We start from the raw sequence: 13,171 nt of genomic DNA, 5'->3' as shown, positions 1-13,171 counted from the left end.
TAAAGAAACAACATATTTCTGAATGGCATAACTAAATCCTCCAGAGGCACGCCAAGAATGCATTTACCATGGCAGTTAGTCACTGTCCTCATAGTCTTATACTAAGGTCACAGTTAAGTTTCACACCGTGCATATAACAGAGGACTGCAATTAATTCTTTTGGTGAGTGTTTGTGTGTGTTTACATATATTTATAGAGGGCGCAACAGAGAGAAAGATATTTTACAGTGGCAGCACTAGTGACGAATGTGTACTAAACTTAAACAAAAAAGTTCCTCCACTTTGGTTCCTTTATGAAGGAAAATTTCATGTAAAGTAGGGCCAAGAAAAAGGGTGGGTTCCAAAGGTGTAATTTCCTTTTTTAATTCCCATAGGAAAGTTGGCTGTCTAATATTGAACAAAAGGCAATATGGGCTTGCACCATATTTGGCACAAAGTTACAACTTTACTAATTTGTTTTTTTTTTATTTGGTGTAAGTGCGTTCCATTGTTTTGGATAAATTAGCATTTAAGAGCATCTCGGGTTTGGCATGCAAGTTTTAATGCACTAATGTGAATACCAGTATTAATGATGAGGTCATCGGTGATGTCATCAATAATGTCATGAGAGAAGCCAGCAATGAGGTAATGAGTGAGGTCATCAATGATGTCATTTCCCATGCCATGAGTGATGTATCATGTAAGGGCATAAGTAGGGCATGATGAGGTGCAAGTGACAGCTAGTTCACTAAACTATAACTGGAGAAATGCTGCTTTTCTTTGCTATCTTTAAAGTTAGTTCTTATATCATTTGAACACCTAACTATAAGATCACTTTAAATAGAGCTTTAACTGAAGAATGTTTTTATATATATATATATAATTATAAACACACACTACATACACAACACACATCTTAATGGCCATCGGCTGCTATGAAAAATGTGGAGCTCTTCACACCATGCATTTTAGAAATGCAACCTCAAAGTGAGAGGAGTAGGTTGTGGTTGCACTGACTATATTAAATCAAACAAGTAAAGACGATAAAAACTAGTGCGTTCACCACTTTATAATCCAAAACGTTTTCAAATGTTCTCCATGCTCAAAGTCGTGCTTTCGAAGAGAAAGTTACACAGCCTTCAATCCACTCCAAGGGTAAAGTGCACAATGATTTATTTCAACATTTATTACCTGATTACAAGGCATGAGACACAAATACGTCCTTTCCTTGTGACTGTTTTCCTATTTTAAATTACAGAAATAATTGTATGTTCCACATACTAACAATACAGCACTACAGCAGCAAAATACAGTCAGCTGTTACATTGAAAGGTACTCTAGAGTAAGATCTTGAAAATGGACTTCAGTCATCTTTACATGGTAACCCAATCCAAAAATAATTATGACAGGGTATGCTGAATAAACATTTAATAAAACTAAATACTCTTCTATGATGAATGGTAATAAACATGAAACGTGTCTGAAGGTTTCCAGCATACCGAACACGGATCTCATGCTAAAATATCTGAAATATGAGTAAGCTGAATTGCAAAATTAATTCTAACTAGACTGAACAGCATATACCGTAAATATGTTGCTGGAGGACTGTTGCACCATATGACACAGACGGGGACTGCTAACATCAGCAAGAGTACAACACCGACAAAATAACCCAATGGGCTAATCTGAAATCACAATGTACAAGACAGCCTGAGATAGTATATACATTTCTGGACGGTTCTCGTACAATCCAATGAATTTGACAGAATGGCCTGAATTTCATCCTGAGTTTCATGGAGTCAATAGGGTTTCACCAGAGATAAAAATGCAGAGGGGAGTACATCAAGAAGTCCGATGACTTTCAAAAAGATTGTAACCCTTACTTTGTGTATAAGAGAATTTTGCCAATGAATCAGGTTCTCTCTAATGAATTTGCGGGTTAACCACTGTAGCATGAGTGAATGGCAAACCAATAAATTTAGCTTTCAGTTTGTCAGTATGAGCCATTGTTGCCTCGTAACTAGGGGCAGAACGATCATCAGTACAGCTGGTGCAGTCCAATGATGTAGAAGGCCGATGGGTTTAAGTGACCCACTTCACTCCAATTAGTGGCTGAATTTTTCACAACAAAACTAGAGTGTAGGGGCACAATTTGCTGGCTTGCATTAGGGCCCTTGATGTCTGGGTTACGCCACAGCTCTTAATATCATATCATATGCCAATTGTGTAATTATATATCAAGTCGCCAGATCACATGTTAAAATAACTAGGATCTATGTACTCATTTACCGGGAAACAGCGTTTACAATGCTGCAATTACATCGTTGGGCTTTTACAACGGGGTTGTTGTAACAACCGCGTTGTTAGTACGCAATACCTTCACATCGCAAGTCATTAGATCGACTTGCTGTAGAGCATGGGTACTCACAAACTTTCTCTCGGGGGCCAAATTTACAGTGTGGTTTGTGGCCGAGGGCCGCACCGGTGGGGGCGGGGTCACTGGGGGAGGGGGCGGGGCTAGAAAGAAAAAAACTGTGACCATGAAGTTGGACACAGGCACCTGCAGCTGACACGTTCATCCATTGAGCCAACAGACCAGCATACACACACATCTCTCTTTCTCTCTCTCTCTCTCTCTCTCTCTCTCTCTCCCTATCTCTCCCTCCCTCCTATCTCTCTCTCTCTCTCCCTCTGTCTCTCTGTCTTACCTCTCTTTTTCTCCCTGTCTCCCTCTCTCTCTTTCCTTCCCTCTGTCCGTCTCCCATCTGTCTCCCTCTGTGTCCCACTGTCCATCTCCCTCTGTCTCCCTCCCTCCGTCTGCCCTCTGTCAGTCTCCCTCCCTCCCTCCGTCTCCCTCCCTCCCTCCCTCTGTCTCCCTTCCTCCCTCTGTCTGTCTCCCTCCCTCCCTCTGTCTGTCTCCCTCCCTCTGTCTGCCTCCCTCTGTCTTTCTGTCACACTCCCTGTCTGTCTCCCTCCCTCTGTCTGTCTGTCTGTCTCCCTCTGTCTGTCTCCCTCTGTCTCCCTCCCTCTGTCCCTCTGTCTCCCTCCCTCTGTCTATCTCCCTCTGTCTGTCTCCCTCTATCCCTCTGCCTCCCTCTGTCTCCCTCCCTCTGTCTCCCTCCCTTCATCTGTCTTTCTGTCTCCCTCCCTTCATCTGTCTTTCTGTCTCCCTCCCTCTGTCTGTCTCTCTCTCTCCCTCTGTCTGTCTCCCTCTGTCTCCCTCTGTCTGTCTCCCTCTGTCTCCCTCCCTCTGTCTGTCTCCCTCCCTCTGTCTCCCTCCCTTTGTCTGTCTCCCTTTGTCTGTCTCTCTCTCTCCCTCTCTCCCTCTGCCTCCCCTCCCTCTGTCTGTCTCAGTCTGTCCCTGTCTCTGACCCTATCTAGCTCCGTCTGTCTCTATATGTCTTTATCTGTCTCTATCTCTATCTGTCTCACAACACCCGGCTCTTACTCCCTGCTGCCCTCTGTCACCTCACCCGGCTCTCACTCCCTCCTTTGCCCTCCACCTCCCTCACCCGGGCTCTCACTCCTCCCTGCTCTGCCCTCCACCTCTCTCACCCGGGCTCTCACTCCTCCCTGCTCTGCCCTCCACCTCCCTCACCCGGGCTCTCACTCCCTGCTCTACCCTCCACCTCCCTCACCCGGGCTCACACTCCCTGCTCTGCCCTCTACCTCCCTCACCCGGGCTCTCACTCCCTGCTGCCCTCCACCTCCCTCACCCAGGCTCTCACTCCCTGCTGCCCTCCACCTCCCTCACCCAGGCTCTCACTCCCTGCTGCCCTCCACCTCCCTCACCCAGGCTCTCACTCCCTGCTGCCCTCCACCTCCCTCACCCAGGCTCTCACTCCCTGCTCTGCCCTCCACCGCCCTCACCCGGGCTCTCACTCCTCCCTGCTCTGCCCTCCACCTCCCTCACCCGGGCTCTCACACCTCCCTGCTCTGCCCTCCACCTCCCTCACCCGGGCTCTCACTCCTCCCTGCTCTGCCCTCCACCTCCCTCACCCGGGCTCTCACTCCTCCCTGCTCTGCCCTCCACCTCCCTCACCCGGGCTCTCACTCCCTGCTCTGCCCTCCACCTCCCTCACCCGGGCTCTCACTCCCTGCTCTGCCCTCCACCTCCCTCACCCGGGCTCTCACTCCTCCCTGCTCTGCCCTCCACCTCCCTCACCCGGGCTCTCACTCCCTGCTCTGCCCTCCACCTCCCTCACCCAGGCTCTCACTCCCTGCTGCCTTCCACCTCCCTCACCCAGGCTCTCACTCCCTGCTGCCCTCCACCTCCCTCACCCAGGCTCTCACTCCCTGCTGCCCTCCACCTCCCTCACCCGGGCTCTCACTCCCTGCTGCCCTCCACCTCCCTCACCCGGGCTCTCACTCCCTGCGCTGCCCTCCACCTCCCTCACCCGGGCTCTCACTCCCTGCTCTGCCCCCCACCTCCCTCACCCGGGCTCTCACTCCTCCCTGCTCTGCCCTCCACCTCCCTCACCCGGGCTCTCACTCCCTGCGCTGCCCTCCACCTCCCTCACCCGGGCTCTCACTCCCTGCTGCCCTCCACCTCCCTCACCCGGGCTCTCACTCCCTGCGCTGCCCTCCACCTCCCTCACCCGGGCTCTCACTCCCTGCTGCCCTCCACCTCCCTCACCCAGGCTCTCACTCCCTGCGCTGCCCTCCACCTCCCTCACCCGGGCTCTCACTCCCTGTTCTGCCCTCCACCTCCCTCACCCAGGCTCTCACTCCCTGCTGCACTCCACCTCCCTCACCCGGGCTCTCACTCCCTGCGCTGCCCTCCACCTCCCTCACCCGGGCTCTCACTCCCTGCTCTGCCCTCCACCTCCCTCACCCGGGCTCTCACTCCTCCCTGCTCTGCCCTCCACCTCCCTCACCCGGGCTCTCACTCCCTGCGCTGCCCTCCACCTCCCTCACCCGGGCTCTCACTCCCTGCTGCCCTCCACCTCCCTCACCCGGGCTCTCACTCCCTGCGCTGCCCTCCACCTCCCTCACCCGGGCTCTCACTCCCTGCTGCCCTCCACCTCCCTCACCCAGGCTCTCACTCCCTGCGCTGCCCTCCACCTCCCTCACCCGGGCTCTCACTCCCTGCTCTGCCCTCCACCTCCCTCACCCAGGCTCTCACTCCCTGCTGCCCTCCACCTCCCTCACCCGGGCTCTCACTCCCTGCGCTGCCCTCCACCTCCCTCACCCGGGCTCTCACTCCCTGCTCTGCCCTCCACCTCCCTCACCCGGGCTCTCACTCCTCCCTGCTCTGCCCTCCACCTCCCTCACCCGGGCTCTCACTCCTCCCTGCTCTGCCCTCCACCTCCCTCACCCGGGCTCTCACTCCCTGCTCTGCCCTCCACCTCCCTCACCCGGGCTCTCACTCCTCCCTGCTCTGCCCTCCACCTCCCTCACCCGGGCTCTCACTCCTCCCTGCTCTGCCCTCCACCTCCCTCACCCGGGCTCTCACTCCCTGCGCTGCCCTTCCACCTCACCCAGCTCTCAGTTCCTGCTGTCCTCTCACCTCCACCCTCCCACCCCCCACCCCCTCTCCCCTGTGCGTCAGCCTGGCTGACACAGCCTCCCGGGCACCCCAGTACTTAACACGTCTTTAAAAAACCATTTGTTTGTTAATGAGGCTTTGTTCACCTCTTAGCACCCCTGCAGCTCCACTCTTGACTGTGGCTGGAATCGCCCGGGCCCCCACAGAGCAGTGTCTCTGACTCGCACTGCTGCTCAGCGAGGTGTTTGCTGAAGTAAAAAAAAAAACACACACACACAGCACACTATAAAATATGATGAATGCTGGTAGTATAAATAACTTGTAGATTTATTAATAGAAAATAAGATAGGAGCACAGCACGTCCGTTATCTCCAGGTTTCCAATCCAACAGTCAAGTATGGAACTTGGAACCTAGGATGTAAGATGCAGGCACGCATCCCACATTCCAGGTGCCAGATCCACACAGGTTAAAGTACATATAAATAAAGGAATGTAACACATCTCACCCCTAAACAAAAGAACATTTAAACAATTGAACATTAATCCAAATACCTGCTGGGAACTACTTTTTGTCTATTGTAAGCTTTCACTCTGGAAGCAACAGATAAGTCACCTTGAACCAAATTCTGCGAGTATTTTGAGGAATCAATATTTGTTCCACTTTGGCCATTCCCAGGAGTAACAATAGGAGAATTTTGTACATTGCTCAAATCTCTACATCTTGCCACTCTACGAACATTCCACACTCTACCATCTTGCGTGACCACACTACTTTTAAAGACTTTGACCACTTTGATGGGAGGAAAGAACTTGGAAAAACCTTTAACCAGAAAACCAGGTTTTTTAATTCGCACCCATTCCCCCACCACAAAATCATTTATCTTGGATTTCATCCTGGAATCAAACAAAGTCATCATTTTTTGTTGTTTGTCTTCCACACGTTTGGCTACACACGCAAGATCCACCCCAGAATTATATCCTTGGTCAAGTTTTTTAATCCACCAAGGGCATATAACAGATGACGGTTCTCTTCCTTTAAGAAGTTTGAAGGGACTGACACCAGTGACAGAGTGAGGTGTGATGCGATATGACCATAACCTTTTCCTTACCACATCCAGCCATCCATCATCTGAGACATGCATACCACTTATACAATCCTTAAGGACACGATTGAAACGTTCAACTTGGCCATTTTCCCTGGGTTCATACAAGGATGTAGTGTAGTGCTTAATACCACAACCACTAAAGAACTTTTCAATATCAGCAGAAATAAGTTGAGTACCATTGTCTGTAACACAGGTTTCTGGAGCACCTTCCCTTGCAAACACTTCTTTTAAGAAAAGAATAACAGCTTGAGAAGAAGCTGTACTAACAAATTTCACCTCAGGCCACTTTGAGTGGTAATCTACTAGTACCAAAGCATAACGAGCATTGCAGGGTAACTGTTTGAAAGGGCCAGATATGTCAAATGCCACTTTCTGCCAAGGAAATTCTGGCCAACTCACAGGCTTGAGAGGAGCAGAACTCAAATGAAGCATTTTATCACTATTGACACAGTGCAAACAATCCCTTACTAGCCTGTCAACCATCTTGTCAACACCCGGCCACCAGAAATTTTCTCTAATAAGACGTTTCATTGAAGACATTCCAATGTGACCCTGATGAGAGAGTAGTAAAATCTTTTTCTGTAGTGACTGGGGAGGAATAAGTTTGCCAGCTTTAAATAACAGACCACTAAATTCTTCAATCTCAGTAGACACCTGACCATACGAAGCTAAGTCAGCTGAGATACTTCTATTAGCTGGCCATCCTTTCCTTACAAACTCAAAAATTTGTTGACAAACCGGATCCTTACCCAATTCAGCAAACCACTCCTCTTCACTCAAAATAAGAAATTCCTCAGAAACACAATCACCTACAGAAGCTACCACGTCAACTTCATCATCCACACTATGAACATTTTCACAGGGAAATCTCGACAGAAAGTCAGCTGTGACATTGCTTTTACCAGGAACATACACAATGTCAAAGTCATATTCTTGAAGACGTGAGGACAAACGAGCTATACGCGCTGTAGAGTTGCATCCGCCCCCAGGAGACAGGATCCCTACCAAAGGCTTATGATCGGTCCTTAGTGTAAACCGATTTCCCCACACATAATTCCTGAAGTGCTCAACAGCCCAAATACAGGCAAGAAGCTCCTTTTCTATGACTGAGTATCTTCTTTCCGTAGGAGACAAAGTCCTTGAAAAGAACGCGACACACCACTCATCCTTACCAGAAGACTGACTCAAAACTCCACCAATGCCATATAAACTAGCATCAACGGTAATGATGCATTTCCTATTAACACAGTAAGATTTTAAAGTAGGTGCACTAACAATCTCCTCTTTAATTTGCTTAAAAGCTTGTTCTTGTCTATCCGTCCAAATAAATTCAACAGAACTCCTTGTTAACTCCCTAAGAGGTTCCATTTTACTAGCAAAATTCTGAATAAACTTGCTATAATATTCACATAATCCCGCAAATGAGAGTAATTTTTCTTTATTATCAGGAGAGGGAGCTTTCACAATAGCATCCACCAGATTTTTTTTTGGCACAACACCTTCTCCAGAAAGAGAATGTCCTAAGTACTCTACAGTTTTGCAAAAAAACTTACACTTACTGGCCTTAATAGTCAAACCATATTTCTCCAACATGGAACACACCTCATTAAGATGAACATCATGTTCAGCAACATTCTTAGAAAATACCAGTATGTCGTCCTGGAAACACTTAACGAAAACACCTAAATCCTTAAATATGTGATACATGGCCCTTTGAAAGACCGAAGCGGCCGAAGCCAATCCGAAAGGCATCCTTTTAAACTGAAACAACCCATGAGGAGTGATAAAAGCTGTAAACTGCTTAGAGTCTTCCGTGAGTTCGATCTGATGATACGCAGACCGCAGATCTAGCGTAGAAAACACACATGCGCCATCCAACATACATAACATTTCATTTATATTAGGTAACGGGTGACAGTCTGTGACCAAACACTTGTTCAGGGCCCTCAGGTCCACACACAACCTAATAGTTTTGTCAGGTTTAATTGCCAAAACAATGGGCGAAACCCACTCTGAGGACTCTACCTCCTCAATAACACCATCCTTCACCATAGTATCCAACATAACTCTAAGTTCCTCTCTAACACTGATAGGAACACCCCTTAATTTTTGTTTAACAGGGACTGTATTGGGTTTGACTTTAATTCTATGAGTAAAACCCCATAATTTTCCAAGTTTGTCAGAAAAAAACTTTAGGAAAAGATTCTGAAATTCTCTTAGACATGGATAAAACATCACATTCTCCATCTGATATAGCAAGAACAGATACTGGATCTTTTAATCTGGGATTCAACGTAATACCTAACTTCGCCTGATCTCTCCATCCTAATACATTCACACCATCCCATGCAACATACATTTTGATAACAGCAGAATTACTTTTTATCGTAATGAGAACCTCCTTGAATCCTATAACATTTATTTTTGATTTGCTAAAATTGTAAGCAATGATATCTGGTTCACTTAATGAATTTATATCAATCATATCTCCAAATGACTCTAGACAATAATCATGAGTGATTATAGTCCATGGTGAACAAGAATCTACCATGAGTTCAAGGACCTTACCCAAAATGTTTACAAAACTTTTAGGAGATGGTAAGTTATCAGCTTGTGTCACATCGAATGGAGTTTGTACAGAAACTATAATCCCAGGTTCTACAGAAACTACAATTCCAGATTCCTTAAAACCAGAATCACCATCCTTCCCTTCTTCATTAACATAGGATACATTACCAGTGTATCGTTTAGGACTCGTAAAAGAAGGCTTTTTATACTCATTAAAAGATCTGTTAGGAGTTTTACACATTTTAGAAAAGTGTCCAGATCGTCCGCATTTATTGCATTGTCTGTTGATAGCAGGACACTGTGGAAAAGAGGCAACATGATCAGGATTTCCACATCTGAAACAATAAAATTGCTTTCCCTTGTTATCGTATTTATTTGGGCCCTGCGTCTTTGCTCCTTGTGCATTAACAACACAAACTTCACTGCTAGAAGTAGAAGTAGAAGGAGTAGTATTAGCCGAAACCTTATCTAAAGATTTGATCCACCTATCTGACTGTTCCAGAGCTTTAGCTGTACTTATAGCCGTTTCTAAACTAGGATCCCCCAAAATCCACAACTGTTCCTGTACCTTTTTGTTTTTCACATGTACAACAATTTGATCTCTAATCATCTCATCAGTTATCAGACCAAAGTTGCAATGTAAAGAAAGTGCACGTAAAGCAGTTAGGAAATCGTCAAAACACTCACTTTCATCCTGTACTCTAGTATAGAATTTAAACCTATTCAAAGCAACACTGGTTACAGGTTTGAATCTACCCTCTATCCTTTGTACCGCTTCATCATATACATTACTGTCACCCCCAGACCTGACATGAGGCAAAGTTCTAAAAACCAGTTGTCCTTCTGACCCGAGACAATGTAAAAATATATATATTTTTTTCTCTGCTGACATTCTTTCTCCATCCATGGCTTTAAGGTATGTAAAAAATTCTTCCTTCCATCTCGTCCATGGAATTGGAGGATCTCCTTTTGTTTGCAAAAACTTGGATGGAGGATCGAATTGCATGTCTATAGGTTAAAATTTTTGCTTATAGTATGGATATGGCAAAATATTTAAAAACAAATGAATTAGTATAAATGGAACTGTATATAAGAGTACGAATTGGACTGTAAATGGAAATTTTTAAAGTAAATGAAGTTCTTTCAAAAATACTCCAGTGGAAGTCACGTTCTTTCAAAACACTAATGCAAAATTATAGCATATAGATCCACAAAATAGGAGTCTTGTAAGGAAGTTGAGTTCCAAAATATCAGAAATACTCCTCAAATGAATATCCAAGTAATAATTCTCAAGCGCCTTTAAGTAAATAGTTTCCCGGCGTGTGATACTCTCCAGAGCACAGTACCTTAAGTTTGATGCGCACCGCATACGCTCCACAGCACAATATTTTAAATTCGATGCGTGCTGTTTTACACTTCAATTCAGCTTCACTATCTCCGGTAACTTTGGAACAACCGTTACCATGGAGATCCAAAATGGCGTTGCTGCGTAGTGCGCAATGACAGAGACGCGCGGTGCGTGTTAAAACGTCGTCAGGGACAATGACGCGTGTCGTCACAGGCAATGACGCTCCGTCTCGAGCGTTTCAAGTCTTACCCGTCTCGAGCTCACAACAGCGCCAAAGAGGTCAAAGTATACTAAAATCCACAACTTTGGTTTTCCTTTACCTCTCACCGCCGTAGATGAACGTCCCTTGAGAGCAAAACTGTGCCTGGCTTGCGAAGGTAAAATGGGTCCTTTACAATCCTTTTTCCGTTTTTGGTTCGTGAATGTTTTCAGCTTCTGCTTCTGTGCTCCTGTAAACGTGGCAGAAGTGTTACGATGTCCTCGTCGCCAATATAAAATATGATGAATGCTGGTAGTATAAATAACTTGTAGATTTATTAATAGAAAATAAGATAGGAGCACAGCACGTCCGTTATCTCCAGGTTTCCAATCCAACAGTCAAGTATGGAACTTGGAACCTAGGATGTAAGATGCAGGCACGCATCCCACATTCCAGGTGCCAGATCCACACAGGTTAAAGTACATATAAATAAAGGAATGTAACACACACACAGGTGCGATGTGTCTCAAGCTCCGCGGGCCGCCATGGAAGGCTTGCCGGGCCGCTATTGGCCCGCGGGCCGTACTTTGAGTACCCCTGCTGTAGAGGGTGCTCTAAACTAAGGAATAGTAAATTATACGATTCCTAAGTCCAGCGCGCCCCTTACAGCAAGTTGATCTAATGACTTGCGAAGTAAAGGTATTGAGTTTGTTGTAACAACTGTTGTAATACAACGCGAGGTAATAGCATGCGTAGCAACATGCTATATTCTGATTTACCAGCAGACAGTTACTCTGCCCCTCAATCTGAACACTCTTGTAAGGGAAATTTAAGATTATGCTCACCTAAAATGCAGTGAATGTTGAATAATGCCATACATGGCACACTATAGAAAAGAAAGGTGTAGACAGTTTTTAGGTCGAGCCTGAGCCGCGCATGCACTGCTCTGCGAGGCATGCAGTATTTGAGTATGGACATGAAGCTCCGCCCACTCTCCTCCCATATTTTTCATTGGCTTGGGTCATTGTCCTTTTTAAATGCTGGCTCCTGATTCGTTAATCGGCTTGTTTGTCCCTCCTTAGTACTGCCTTGTCTTCCTTTGTAACCTTCCATGAGGACTGGCTCTTTTACTTCTGTTGTTACACGGTATATCTTATTTAGTCTGTAAGCACTATCTTCTTTAATGAGTTTCTCCTACTGCAGGCACAATATGCTTTCCTGCAGCATTCAGTGTGCCATTTCAAAGCAGCCCGGAACAATGGAGGCCGCTTCTTAGAAGTGAAATAGGTCTCGCATTTACAAGAGTTTGAGCTACTGGCGTTGTAAATAACAATGCCTTTTATTTCTGTGTTAATTATCCAAACAGATAAATAAAAGGCATTATCATTTACAATGTCAATAACTTAAACTGTCAGAAATGCGAGAACTATTGCATTGAAAATGCTTGTTCTACACTGCACTTAACATAATAGCTTTTGTAAAATTAGAACCACTTCACTTGATGAATGACAATACTGAGATGGAGACCAGAGACAAAAGAGAAGAGCTAAGGATAAGGTTACCATTAGGAGACAAAATGATTCATCTTCTCTTGGATCAATATTTTTCTAGCCTACTGACATCCTGCTAACTAGTAGTAGGGCCAGAAACGTCTTCTCATAGATGATAATTGAAAATGTTGAGTAACTAGTCTTTGTAACTATCTAATATCATGCACATCTCACCAATTCCATCTTTAAAAAGAAGCCTATGGGTGTTATAGTTTTGACCAATAGCAAACAGGGAAGCAAGAGGGAGCAAGGAAAAGGAGAATCTACACACTTATCTGAATCTGTGGTTAAACTTGGCGGCAGTATCAGTGCATTGTCTTCACGAGGAAGCATGTGGGCTTCTTTGTTAGATGGAAAGAGGCATTGAAGCCTATCCCATTCCTCCTGGTGCACAGGCATGCCTAATTATGAGGCACACTCCGGCTCTCTGGGGACAGGTGGGAGGAGGTAATGGGCGGTGGCTCATCCTAAGAGCGTACAGCTAAGCAGTGCCCAGGCTCTTGCCTAAGGCTGATGGCACATCGTTCTCCCCATTTGCAATCGCATTCTTCCTGCTTGATAAGCCAGGCACTGCCCAGGGCAGGCCCAGCCTCTCCGAACAGGTACCTTCCACTCTCTAAACCCTATCCGTCTCCTGGCTTTCTCCCCCTGCTTTGGTCCTGACGTCGCTCTAATACCAGCAAAAGGCGGGTATTTTCTTTTCTAGAAGGAGCCGCATCTCCTGTAAGAACAGCTTTAAAAATAATATACTGGCTCTGCCACCATAAGGCCCTTACGTGCCCCGTGAGCAACCACTGTAAACAACACGGGGTGGGCGGGGCTTAGAAGGGGCGCGTGAGACAGAGCCTGGAGAAAAGGCTTTTCATCCGTTGCTGAGAAAGAAACACAGGGGGGTCCGAGGGAAGATAAGAGACAGTCAGTCTGACGCTGCACA

General features: G+C 46.2%; 1 protein-coding gene across 3 annotated transcripts in view; it reads right to left on the bottom strand.

Annotated features, from left to right (window-relative positions):
• Positions 1 to 13,171, bottom strand: part of SYDE2 (synapse defective Rho GTPase homolog 2) — a 200,441-nt gene that overhangs the window by 2,507 nt on the left and 184,763 nt on the right. The window contains exon 7 of one of the 3 annotated variants that reach the window (XM_078645551.1): positions 1,170 to 1,220. The exons of the other annotated variants lie outside the window; for them this stretch is intronic. Within the exon in view, the coding sequence (XP_078501677.1) occupies positions 1,174 to 1,220 (47 nt within the window). The 3' untranslated portion in view covers positions 1,170 to 1,173. The remainder of the gene's footprint in view (positions 1 to 1,169; positions 1,221 to 13,171) is intronic. 3 annotated transcript variants of the gene reach the window in all.

The sequence above is a fragment of the Lissotriton helveticus genome, chromosome 1_1, assembly GCF_964261635.1.
Source record: "Lissotriton helveticus chromosome 1_1, aLisHel1.1, whole genome shotgun sequence".
Taxonomy (NCBI): Eukaryota; Metazoa; Chordata; class Amphibia; order Caudata; family Salamandridae; genus Lissotriton; species Lissotriton helveticus.
Note: the sequence above shows the minus strand (reverse complement) of the source record. Positions and strands in the feature narration are given on the sequence as shown.